The sequence below is a fragment of the Argopecten irradians genome, chromosome 8 (genome assembly GCF_041381155.1).
Source record: "Argopecten irradians isolate NY chromosome 8, Ai_NY, whole genome shotgun sequence".
NCBI lineage: Eukaryota > Metazoa > Mollusca > Bivalvia > Pectinida > Pectinidae > Argopecten > Argopecten irradians.
Genome location: NC_091141.1, coordinates 32,802,077 through 32,815,142, shown reverse-complemented (window position 1 = coordinate 32,815,142; position 13,066 = coordinate 32,802,077). Strand labels below are relative to the sequence as shown.

General features: G+C 32.4%; 1 protein-coding gene across 1 annotated transcript in view; it reads right to left on the bottom strand.

The window, feature by feature from the left end:
• Positions 1-4,159: 4,159 nt before the first annotated feature.
• The window catches only part of LOC138330128 (DNA damage-regulated autophagy modulator protein 1-like), a 61,976-nt gene continuing 53,069 nt past the window's right edge, over positions 4,160-13,066 (bottom strand). Inside the window, exons 7-9 of the mRNA XM_069277530.1 lie at positions 12,181-12,239; positions 8,017-8,172; positions 4,160-7,407 (exon numbers count right to left, since the gene is read on the bottom strand). Of these exons, the coding sequence (XP_069133631.1) occupies positions 7,372-7,407; positions 8,017-8,172; positions 12,181-12,239 (251 nt within the window). The 3' untranslated portion in view covers positions 4,160-7,371. The remainder of the gene's footprint in view (positions 7,408-8,016; positions 8,173-12,180; positions 12,240-13,066) is intronic.

Genomic DNA, 13,066 nt, shown 5'->3' with positions numbered 1-13,066 from the left:
AGGAAAATCTAAAAAATAATTATATAGTAAAGTATAAACAAATATGACAACATCATGAGAATAAGAAATATTATAAAACTCTTTCATATGTGGATATGAAGGATAGGGATATTCTACCCGAGGGTCACAAAATGTTGTAAAACCCGAGGCTTTACCTCGACATTTTATTGCAATTTTACTGCTATTTATCTCCGCCATTTTGAAATAAATTTGAAATAAAAAATGAGTAGCAGTTCTCCATACATGAAAATTGCATAATATTTTCAACGCAAATTCCGTTGTTTGTATCTTTGAAAGTTAATCCACCCTAGTTTCTGAAAAAAAAAAGTTAAAATTATATTTAGAAAATAGTAATTTTGTTGACGCTGTGACGTCATGAGGCTTTATTGCATGAGTAGCCATGTAATACAGCCTCAGGCGACATGAGTTTATTGCCCTGGACCAGCCAGTATTACACGTGTACACTGTAGGTAAGAGAGAGATTGATATATTTTGATAAAACGAACACGGATACTGTTCATGTTGAATGTTGTGATACAGGGATTGTACCATTCACAATGCACGGAGATGGTTTGTCTGTTTTATAGTGTTATCTCACGGGAGCATTTCACCAAAGACATCAAGCAGCACACCCCACTCTATCACAGTATACATCTGATAATTCAGTCGTCCGTTTAGCTGTATGGTAAGCTACAGTAGAAGCCACCAATGATATAGACTATGATAATTTCCTGAAACACAAATGATAATATAGTAGGTATAGTAGGTATAACCTCGAACTTTAGCGCGTAATCGCTTACGCTTTAAACAATAAGAAAAAAGAGGGGGGGGGAGTGAAGGGGAAGATAAAAAAGAAAAATCCACCACACGTTACGCGTAAGTAACATTCTGTCTATATTAAATCATGAAAACAAAACAACTCTGATATATTCTTCAAATTCTGAAATTATCTAATTTGATCTCCCATTCATAATTCATATCATCACATTGATGATGTGTTCAGAAGACCGACACATTTGTATGGGGCATGCGCAGTCAGTATATAAGGTGCTCAAGTTATCATGTTACTTACACTTACATTTGAGAAGAATGAAGACATTTCAGCTCAAATTTCTAGACATATCAAACGTTATTTGATAGGTCGACTAGAGTGGTCTCCCTTTCCTTTAGTTTGCAACATTAAATGATCTATTGGCAAGGGTAAACTAACACTATTTTGTATGTTTACTAATCATAAAACAGGCATAGTTCTTGCGTTTTATAGGTAATAAGCCACCATTTGCATGAAAATATAAATAGCCTCAATATTTAAGTGTTTTTTTTTGTAAAGTCAAATCCGGTCAAAAACGGGTAGTGAGTGGGAGTACCTGCTGCAGACTCTTAATGATAGGGTTACAATGCAGATAGGCGAAAGAAATATGTTACGTATCAACTGCATATATTTATGATACATGTACATTTTATCAATTTGCAGGCTGCTTAAACATTACGCGGTAACAATATGCCAAGACTCTTTTACCGCTGATAAATGGTATTTTTTCATTATCAAAAACAGCAGCAGACGATTTAGTATTTTTATTCAGTTACAAAAGTTACTTACTTTACACCATTACCGCCATTGAAAAGTTTGAGCTTCTAATTTTACTTCAAGTTAAAAATATAAAAAATAATTAATTGCATCCCGAAAAAATTCCGTGGCACTATATCCTATATGGAATGAAGTACTGATTGCTCATGACCCAAAGGCAAAATAAATTATTTTATATTTTTTTTTGTGTTAATTTGTACTTATGTATACACGATTAAACACTAATTATTGTTCAAACGATGAATATCATTTATGCTCTTTCGGCGGTGGAGCCATCTTTAAACGTTATGCATACAAAATTAATTATGATGAAGTCAGTTTCATTTACATGCACAGCAATGTGTAAAGGGTTTAAACTGATTAGAAACATTTAGGCGAAAAAGAAAAATGATATTTATATCATTTTGATGTGTGTCATTTGTAAAGCAAAGCGGAAGTTTTCTACCAGACGTCGTTTTGATATGAATGCAAAGTAATTTTAGTTTCTTTTTGTTTTACCCAGATTTTGTTAAACCCATTCCTTAGATTTTAAAGTACTGTGGATCGTATTTATGGTTAATCATTATCATTATCTGAAGTCTTTATATGATACATTTAATTTGTATGACTTAGCTAAAACGCAATAATTTGAACAAAATAATGAATATTAGATATTCATTCGTTTAATATCAGAATGGGTTATATAAAAAATATGCCCTAGAAAATATGTCTTTCGTTTATTAATTATAAGGCATTGTTCTAGGAGGATAGAAATATTCCAAGTGGTGTGTTTTTAGTGATTTCGTGTGTGGGATATTCCTATCTTTCATACCCAGAATATGAATGAGAACTTTTATTCTCGTGTCTCGTCATTTATGAGAACATTTTTTGATGAATATAGAATGCATGGACGGTACAACAGTATGCAGCACTCCGTTAAAATCAAATAAGAAATGCATTTTAATAACATTCTGGGGCCAAAATTGGTCCTTACTCCTTCCCACAATTATATTCAGATCGCCTGCCCTTCATCTAGAGTATAGAAAGAATACATGTTTTGTTTAATAAGGGTTGTTTCCCTTCTACTACTAAAATTGTACATCTAATACAGGATAAACGTCTAACACTCCAATACATACCTGACATATTGATTCATGGTACTTTGATGATCATAGCCAGTTTCACTAACATCCCTTAACTTTAAGGAATCCCTTAACTTAAAAATGCTCCACCGCCGACAGAGCATACATGATATTCATCATTCGAACAAAAATTTGTGTTTAATCGTGTATATATATGCATAATTAATACAAAAATAATATAAGATAGTTTATCTTGCCTTTGGTGCATGCACAATCAGTAGTTCATTCCATATAGGATATAGTGTCACGGAATTTTTTCGGGATGCAATTAATCATTTTTCATATTTTTAACTTGAAGTAAAATTAGAAGCTCAAACTTTTCAATGGTGGTAATGGTGTAAAGTAAGTAACTTTTGTAACAGAAGAAAAATACTAAATCGTCTGCTGCTGTTTTTGATAGTGAAAAAATACCATTTGTCAGCGGTGGAGCATCTTTAAACTTATCCTCAAAATGCATTAAGGATTTTAATGAAGGCTCCTTAACTTAAGATTTTCCCTAAGCTGCTGTTATGCTTTCCTATGGGGAATTCTAAGTTAAGAAATTACTTAAAGTTAATGAATGTTTATAAACAGGACCCAGGTTCGGTCCTGTTCTATGACCCATTGGTAAACAACCACTTTTTGTTGTTCAACTTTGGGCAAAGGAGAGGTTTTGTTTTATTTGTTTAACATCCTATTAACAGCCAGGGTCATTTAAGGACATGACGGGTTTGTTGGTGGAGGAAAGCCGGAGTACCCGCAGAAAAACCATCGACCAGCAGTCAGTCCCTGGCAACTGCCCCGGTAACTGGAAATCGAACTCGCGACACAGAAGTGGAGGACTCGGGCCATCTTAACAACTTGGCCACCGCGCGTGCGGCCCCTCAAAGAAGAAGATGGGTTTGCCGTTATGTAAAGAGGCTACAGGATGATGTTATCTTACTCTTATATTATTATTATCAAATCAATCAATCTCTAATAGCAACGGTGCTTTTATTTTTCATTTTAGCGCTTTTGTGTTGTCTCGAAGTGTTTATTAATGTAAATGAAAGGTATTTGCGCTACTGAACAAGCGAAATGCGCTTATCCATATTCAGTCGACACACTTATAAATTATTATTTACATTTTTATTTTTTCATTTGCTCAAAGTTTATAGTGTTTATATTGCAGGTAACTGTGGCCAAGTGATCGATATGTCCCAACATCTGTGTGCGACAGTTGCCAGGTACTGATAATACGTCTGTAATTTTTCTCGGTGTACTTCAGCTTCTTCATCTTTTAACCCTGACAAACACTTTAATGATACCGACTGTTTATAAATCAAATAAATATATGTAACAATCGTCATATGGTTAAGAAGAATACAACCATTTTACAAAGTGAAGTGTTTATTTACAAAGAGTAGTAAAAAATGTTTAACGTAATAGAATCCTACCCGTTCTGTATCGGAAACATAAGTAAAAGACATCATATGAATATATAGTTTATTTGGTCTTTCATGTATACATGCATCGAACTTCACATGCCAAAATAAATATATATATACATACTATGATACACTGATCCACTGTATTCATACACGATATAACATCCATGTTATGTACATTCACTATAATATATGCCAATTAAAATTATGTACAGAAATACATTTCAGATGAAAATAAAGTCTTCGCTTTTAAGCACAAACTTGTCTTAATCGTTAAAAATAGTTTTGCTTTCAAGTAATAGCTCACACTCTCGTTTTACATATATTACATGCATTCATAACTAACTAAAAATACATTAACAATAGTTACAAATCACATGAGTATTGAAGAAAAATTCAAAATATAGCGTCAAAATCGGACTATACCTCGCCTTTATTGCTAAGCATTCACTACTGTAGAAGTGATATTATTCGTGGTGTGCAATGTATTCGCTGACTTTGCATTCATTAAGTTTCCACTGCGAATGTATGTACACGCAAACACATCAACCAATTATAACATTCACATTAGAATGGTTAGAATATATATGCAAAGTGTGATCAATGTCAAATAGTTTAAAATCTGACCAAGCGAAAATTTCCACACGCAAAAATATTCCTTTTTACAGTAATTGGTGACTTATGACTGAACTATTCCTAAGAATATTGCACTTAATAATAATATTCAGAAATATCAAGTATATCACAACTTTATATTCCGAAATAAAATGTCATAAAAATATTGTCGTAGAAATACATGATAGCAATAATATTATGAATGGTGAATTTTGTTGTCCAAAATTTAAAATCTATATGAGAAAAAAATGAGCATTCCTGTATCAACAACAATCAAATAATAATCGATTTTGAACATAATGACGACGGCTTTTATTAACAAAAAGTAATATGACAATGCTAAATAAGAATTTTTTCTAAAATGTTGTTTACACAATTTTTTCTTTAATTGATGTATGAACGAGAATAAATGGATGTAATTTAATGGTAATGCTGTAGATCACTTCGTATATGGAGAAGACAACTGTCTCTATAGCATTATGTAAACAAGATCAGCAATATCTACCGGAGTAGTATATTTAAGCAAGAGAAACAACGACAAGTGAAGACTATTTACTATAATGGTACTTATGAACCTCGAAGTGTTAATCTCCTTGACTAATCTACGGTTTCTCATTGTTTGCCCTGTACATATCATTTATAGTTTAGAGGCAATAACCCATATAAATTATTTTAAATATGGATATAAAGTAATAAAAGACTCTTTTATAAATGGTTATATTTTCAACAGAAATTCCTGTGTTTGCATCTATTAAAGTAAGACGAGTCAAGTTTGTGAAAAAATGTTAAACAGTTACCGAGGAAATAGAAATTTTGTTGACGCCGTGACGTCCTGAGGCTTCATCGCATGGGTAGCCATGCAATACAGTATCAGGCGACATGTATTACACCCGTAGGTATAAAAGAAATGTTGATATATAATTAGATAACTTATTTGAAAAAAAATCAAGATCAATCATATTGCAAGATAGTATTGCTTCTTTAGTATAGAAGGCACTTCTGCACTAATCAACGAACAGAAAGTCGGATCGTTGTTGTATACTTTTCAATATTTTTTGTAACTCCACAGAGGGTACTTATCTCATTATGAAGTATGCATCACGTTTTTAATATGAAATTTATTTAGAAAGGTCAAATGCAACATTTTTGAATGGTGTTAGAAACACAGTGACATGCCTAACGTTCCAACAACTATTCATTTAGTAAATAAATTTATTTTTTTTATATCTCTTTCTATTTTGCTCCCCTTTTATCACAGGACTTTGAACCCCTTTTGGTCTCAATGTAAAAAGATAATACATAGTCAAAAAAAGACTGTATAAGTACACTAGTCCTTTTTTCCTAATCTTCATATTCATGTTAAAATATTTTCTTTTAATTTGCATGTCTTCATTGAATAAAATACATGTTAAACCAACATTAGTAAATAGAATTGTGAATTTCGAAGCACAAATACGTTTCAAACGTAGCTCTTTTTAAAAGTGTCATAAAGAGAAAAAGAAAATTAATATTTTGTCCATCCCCATGTATGTAAGTAGCAGTGAAAATAATGTAAATTTAACTGGTCCCTAATGATTTAAAAACAATGGTCATTGTTAGTTCATGGAGTATCTCAGTTCGCTTTTGTGAATGGTGCGTATGCTTTTAAAGTCTACAGCAATGATGACACATACCCAGAACTTTGTTCACCAACAAAATGTACGCAAAATAAAAATGATTTGATAGCAAAGGTAGGAACATGTATCAATTTCAGATATTTACATAATGTTTTTCCAACCAATGACATGTAAGGAGACATCCCTGTGGTGACAATTATCTCCACTGACAGGGATATTAACCTGTACAGATGGAGGAATGCGGGACCGGTGCATTGAGGTTAAAGTTTGTTTTAATATAATGTATGACCGCATATGTGAAACCACAATAAATCATAAGTATTTGAACTGAATAATAATAACAAGGAACCTTTCTTTTTATTTCATACGAATTTGTGGCCAAATAAGCATGATAATGGAGTGGCTTTAAAAGAAGTATTCGATACGCCTCTGTTATAAGGTACATACATTTGTACATGTACTATATAACGTGAAATATTCTTGGACTCTATATCTCGTAATAAATGTTCAATGAGACTGATTAATGTATCACGTGATACCTGATAACGTTTGTGTTGGACTATTGTTTCTATTGGTGATGGAATGACTTTAAAAGAAGATATACCGCGCAAACGTCATTTCAGCGGGAACACTGCAAATAATTACGTTCCATCACCACTGGAGATTCTAGTCCCGCACAAACGTAATCGGGTATCAAATCGTACACGAATCATTCCAATTTATTTCATGGACACAAATATGCATGGTCCATACATGTGACAATGACTCCACTATTGATTTAAGTAGATGTCGTGTTTTGAATGTGTATATTCATGATTCCATGGCCACGATAAAACAACAAATATTTCTACAGAACGAAGATTTCAGTAAAATAAACAATACCATCGGTGTTCTCCAAAGTCAGGCATGATTGTTTCAACAGAAATTCGATATATATATATATATACAAACTCTCATTAATAAATCGCCTCTCAGTTTCATTCGCACACAAACTTTTTGTTACAAATGGAGATAATCCATACGTTTTATGAACAGCACCGCATCATCTTTGTGCATGTACTCTGGAAAAAAAAGAAAACAATCAATATAATGACGTATATATTTGAAGATCAGTGATTTGAAATCATTTCCTGAACTAAACAATTGTCATTCATCTTTAAACGTGTAACTAATGACGTTTACTGCGTAAATATTCTTAATATGTACAACAATACATAATATGGACCGTTGCTTCCAACCAATGTGCGTCAATTCGCCGATTTCGAATCGATATATGAATATTAAAATTACTTATTAACCTTAACACATACGGAGGCATCTATTATAGGTTATTCCCAATTTGGACAGGTTAATTAGAATAAGAACCGATGAAAAACATTTTGGAAAACATTTTTAGTTAAATGGTAAAATTTGGATATAAATGATGTATTGAACAGTTTAAACGAAGTAAGGTTTATTCAGCCTTTGCATATTATAGAGTTACCTCCCTTGGAGCACTATGACGTCATTAATTTAGCTATGTTCACATTTTCTTCGCTATTGTATGACGTGACAATCAATATCAACTCCCAAGGGCAGGTAACTCTTCAATATACAAACACAGAATAAAAGCAGCATAGATCAACAATACTTTGACCGAAACTTGCTTTAATGACGATTCATGTTCTTACCACACTGCTACTAACGGGCGCCTTCCATTTGACGATCCCACCGTCGTAATCGATTGTTCTGAAGCCAGGAACGAACGTCAGGATATACGCCACCACGGTCAATGCTAGAAACCATTCTGAAAATGCAGCTGTTAAAAAGATGGGACGTAGGGCGCCCTGGAATATACAACAAACTGTATAGGTTAGTGATATATAGCGTCTTGATAGACAAAATTGTTTTAAGCTGATAAATTAATACGTACAAGAACATTTGAAATTACGTACATGAACATTTGTGAACACATGCTTTATGTATTTTGTCACAATTCTATTTCTATTGATGAATACTACGACATTTTGTTAACATTAAATATGCATAAGAGGAATCAAGACATCTAAATATGTTGGTTTGAATTAATTTCAATCATGCAGCATTAACAAACTCAGATGAAAAGATTTCACGAATGTGAATTTAGAATGTTCATCAAAACCAGGATGACTGATTGAAAATAATTTGAATACAAATTCTATCTGAAAAAAGTCAAACAATGTTCATGTCTATCAGACAAATGAAGGAAAGTAGAGAAATCGACACTTATGACACAATTAAAGCCTCCATTGACGTCATTTCTACCGGTAATCTACCTTATTACGCAAAATACAGTAGTCAGAATTACTCTTTATACAGATAGTCATGCAGCTGAGGACGTATTACGTCAGAGGATTTTGCCATGGGCTTATCTGCCGGATATAAAATGGGCGGAGAAGGTAACACCTAGGAATTCCGCGAAATGTAAACAAAACTTACATTTATTGTGTTTGACTGTTCGGAAATCGATTTTGTGCAATTTTATGATGAATTTAATTGTTGTAAAATAAGTCAAACATTCTATGTCTGTGTATTCATGATTTCAAAGACGTAAGGGTATGCGTGTTATTACATTGTATGTATGTATTGCAAAATCGTATATTACATTGTCATGTTTATGAACATCAGCATGTTGTAAAACAATTTAGGTATGGACATTGCATTGATCATACACAATTTCGGACACCATATCATGTTATGATTGGAAAATTGTACTGGCTTCGTTTTGAATATCTTTTATAATTACTGGATATTAAATAACTTGAAATCTTAACTACATTGAGTGCATAGTGTTGTTTCTGTGGGTTTTTTTTTCATTAGTTAAACGTCGTATTTACAACCAGGATCATATAGGGCCAGGTTTGTTGATGGAGGAAGCTGGAATACCCGCAGAAAAAGCACCGACCAGAGGTAAATACTCGAAACCCAGAGGTGGAGGCTTGTATCACGTGGTTGAACTATGAATCGAAGACTGGAAGAAATGTCCCTCACTGAAAGACAACTGTTGTTGTTCAAATTCAAAACTGATTCCACACCTACTGCTAAAGAGACGTGATTGAAGACTTAGAATATTGGAACAGTCTATCGCCTATCGATTATTTCCTTGGAAGCCATGGATGACAGGCGGTTAGGATAGCACATCTTACTATCGTGGACATGGCATGTCTCCTAGCTGATACGACACGTATATACATTTGTACTGATTAATTAATTCTAATGGTGCCAGGGTTGATCAAACTGGGATGAATAGACGGTAGCGGCTATTGTAGACCTTTGGCGGTCGTGATTATTCTGTATCGGAATAAAGGACTGTATAGTGGAATATAGTTTTTTTGTTCTAATGTTTTCCGTAACCTTGACAACAAAAAGGGATGATATATCAGTTTGCATCAGTTGAAATCAAACTAACATGATGTATAAAAACTTGAAAACCATCATTTAAAAACCACAAATTGAATATTTTATTTGACATCTATACATTATTATTTCAGTCACAAGTTACTATGACCACACTCTAATACAACATGCACTGGCTAACATCTGTATGATAAAATAAACAATCCTTAAAAATGAACGAGGACATTCAAAATGTAACATAACTAACAGCATACAATAATCAAACTATGTGTTATAACGAGACAGTGTTGTAATAAACATAAAATAAAGAAATGTCCGACCATTAAATTTAACTTTGGTATTTTTAACCATGACATGCTGGGAAAAGTCAAATAAACTGGAAAATCACATCCTCTAGCTTAACGTTACCTTTTTATATTAAACATAAATAAATAAATAAAAATCCGACCATTAAATCAAACCTCGGTATATTTGATTTTTTAATAAGTGTATGCTGGGAAAAGTCATCACATCATCTTTTCAATCGTTAACATGTTGTATTAAACACAAAATAAATCCGCCAATTGAATTAAAACTTTTTAATCGTGATATGCTGAAAAAGTAAGATAAACTGAAAATCACATCAGTTCAAAAAACATATATTTCCAGAATCAAAAAGCATCCAACAGACAAGTTGTTTTATACCTAGGACTTCTATTACAAGTATTACATGTTTGTGCGGTTAATTTAGAGAGCTGCTACACAAACAAGGCACTACATTATGGTAAGAAAATGAGGAAAGAACTATACATCACTCGGTTGGAATAATTTGTGCGTAATAGAATCTGTATCTCGAGTTTACTACTTTACATGTAAATTACTTTAAATAGATAATAATCTTTTCGTCAGAGGAAAGTCACTGGCCCCATATTTTACTTTCAATCAATACTGATAACGGTTAATTACCCGCATGACTTACGAGTAGTTACTGTTGAACATTCTATCCAAGGCAGATGTAATCTTCCAGTATTTCTTAACGTCTGAGTCTATGTAAAATCTGGTATATGCAATCGATATCTTATCAAGAACGCAAGATGAATTTGTTTCAAAGGAGGTATGAATATAAGACTCTTTCATACGTGGATATGAAGGATAAGGATATTCTATCCGAGGGTCACAAAATTTTGTAAAACCCGAGGCTTGCCGAGAAAAATCGGAAAATACCCGACTGCAAGTCAAATCTCCATACATGATACGTGATATTTACAACGCAGATCTCGTTATTTTTATCTTTTAAAGTAAATCCAGCTTATTTTTTTTTTAAAATCTTCAAATTGTGATTAGAAAATATTAATTTTGTTGATGCTGTGACGTCACGAGGGTTTATTGCATGGGTAGCCATACAATACAGCTGTCAAAATAGAATTCTTATGTTTACAAAGTGTTAAGACAACGCAACTTTTTTCTTCATAAATCTAGAAATATAAGACGATAAACTATTTTGAAAGGAAATATACCATAACAGAAATTCTGGGAAATCAAAATTCAATAAGTAACAACAGAAAATATGTGATATAGCATATTTTCTCTTGTTTCTAGAAACATGCATTCATATCCGTCCTTACCTCTGGTTGGTCAAACTAGTCGATAAATAGCAATCACAAAATAAAAAATTCCCCATTTTATAACAATACCTTAAACGTTTTTCATGCAAACATCCATTTTATTTTCAGTCGTTGAACTAAAATCAAATTACATACTTATATACAGAGATTCTTCTCCTTATATGTTTTTCATGCAAACCTTTCTGCATGTGTTAGTTAAACAATGCATATTTCCATTACACTTTAACATTTTAAATAAGAAATTCTCATAAAGACACGATCACTAACAATACAACCGATTAGAGCCGATGAATTTCACGAAAATGATATTCAATTCATGCGTGAATTGAAAAAAATATATATTCACTATTTTGTAATTAGAGGAGTAAATATTTCAGAATTATCAAAACTAGAAACAATTTACTTTGATTGAATTTAATATACGTTATCTGACTGTCACAATTCACCGTTGGCGTAAGAAAAGAAGTATAAACACCTTTTAAAAAAATTTATATTTCTAAAACGTGTTATCTTTCTAGAAATTCTTTTGCTAGAAAATGTTTTTTTTTTCAGAAATCATTATTTTTCTTCAAAATGTTGTTTTTCTAGAAAGTGTTCTATTTCTAGAAAGGTTTAGTTTTCAGAAAGTGTTATTTTTCTAGAAAGGTTTAGTTTTCAGAAAGTGTTATTTTTCTAGAAAGGTTTAGTTTTCAGAAAGTGTTCTTTTCTAGAAAGGTTTATTTTTCTAGAAAGTGTTCTATTTCTAGAAAGGTTTAGTTTTCAGAAAGTGTTATTTTTCTAGAAAGGTTTAGTTTTCAGAAAGTGTTATTTTTCTAGAAAGTGTTGTATTACAGTATGTAAATATGTTGTACGTACCTCTTTTGTTCCATGCCCAGCGTCCCGCATATGTCGATAGTGACCCAAAGATACGCTGACTAGAGCTGGTTAAGGACTCAAACTTCGTTCATGTTACAAAAATTCTTTTAATAATTCTATTGATTCATTCGTTACAATCTGGTGTTTTGCAAGGTGGCCCAATACGCCAATTAGTTTTGATACTGTAAACATTTTTTTGCGTGCGATTTATATTGGTGATCAAGGTGATTTCACGACAGTTTCATTTCATTTAATCTTAAATCAACTGTTAATCCCTCCGAAAATGCTTTGAAAAGGAATTTGCGAAAATTTAGCAGCCACGAAAGACAGTTGGTTTGCAGTAATGAGGCAGCACCACTAGTACATGTATAAGGTGGATTCTATGTTATTGCCGGAGGGTTGATAAAAAACTATTACAAGAATAAATGGAAAAAAAATAGACATAAAATTAAAAAAAGCATGGCAATCCTAAAGAAACTGAATTTTCACATAAGGAAATTATTTGAATGAATAAAACCACAAATTGTCGATGTTAAGGCTTTAGTGATTGAATCTAAACTCACGGAAAAATAATCATTAAACAATGGTGGGGTAACATCATACGCAGAAACTCCAATTATACTCTTAGTCAGTTCTGTCGTGTTCTAAGCTATTATATTGATACAGTAAAATCGATATTGTTTTGTGTTCCGCGAGCCTAAATATTCTCTATTGATAACAAGATGTTTACATGCAATAGAAGCAAGAAACAGATACGGCGTAGGAAATATCAGGACGAATAGTTTTTTACTGGAGGTTAAAATCATGCCAGTAACAATTCAATAACAAATTTAAAAAAAGATATGATGAAAAACATATGACTGTATTTTATACACAAGTGCATCCC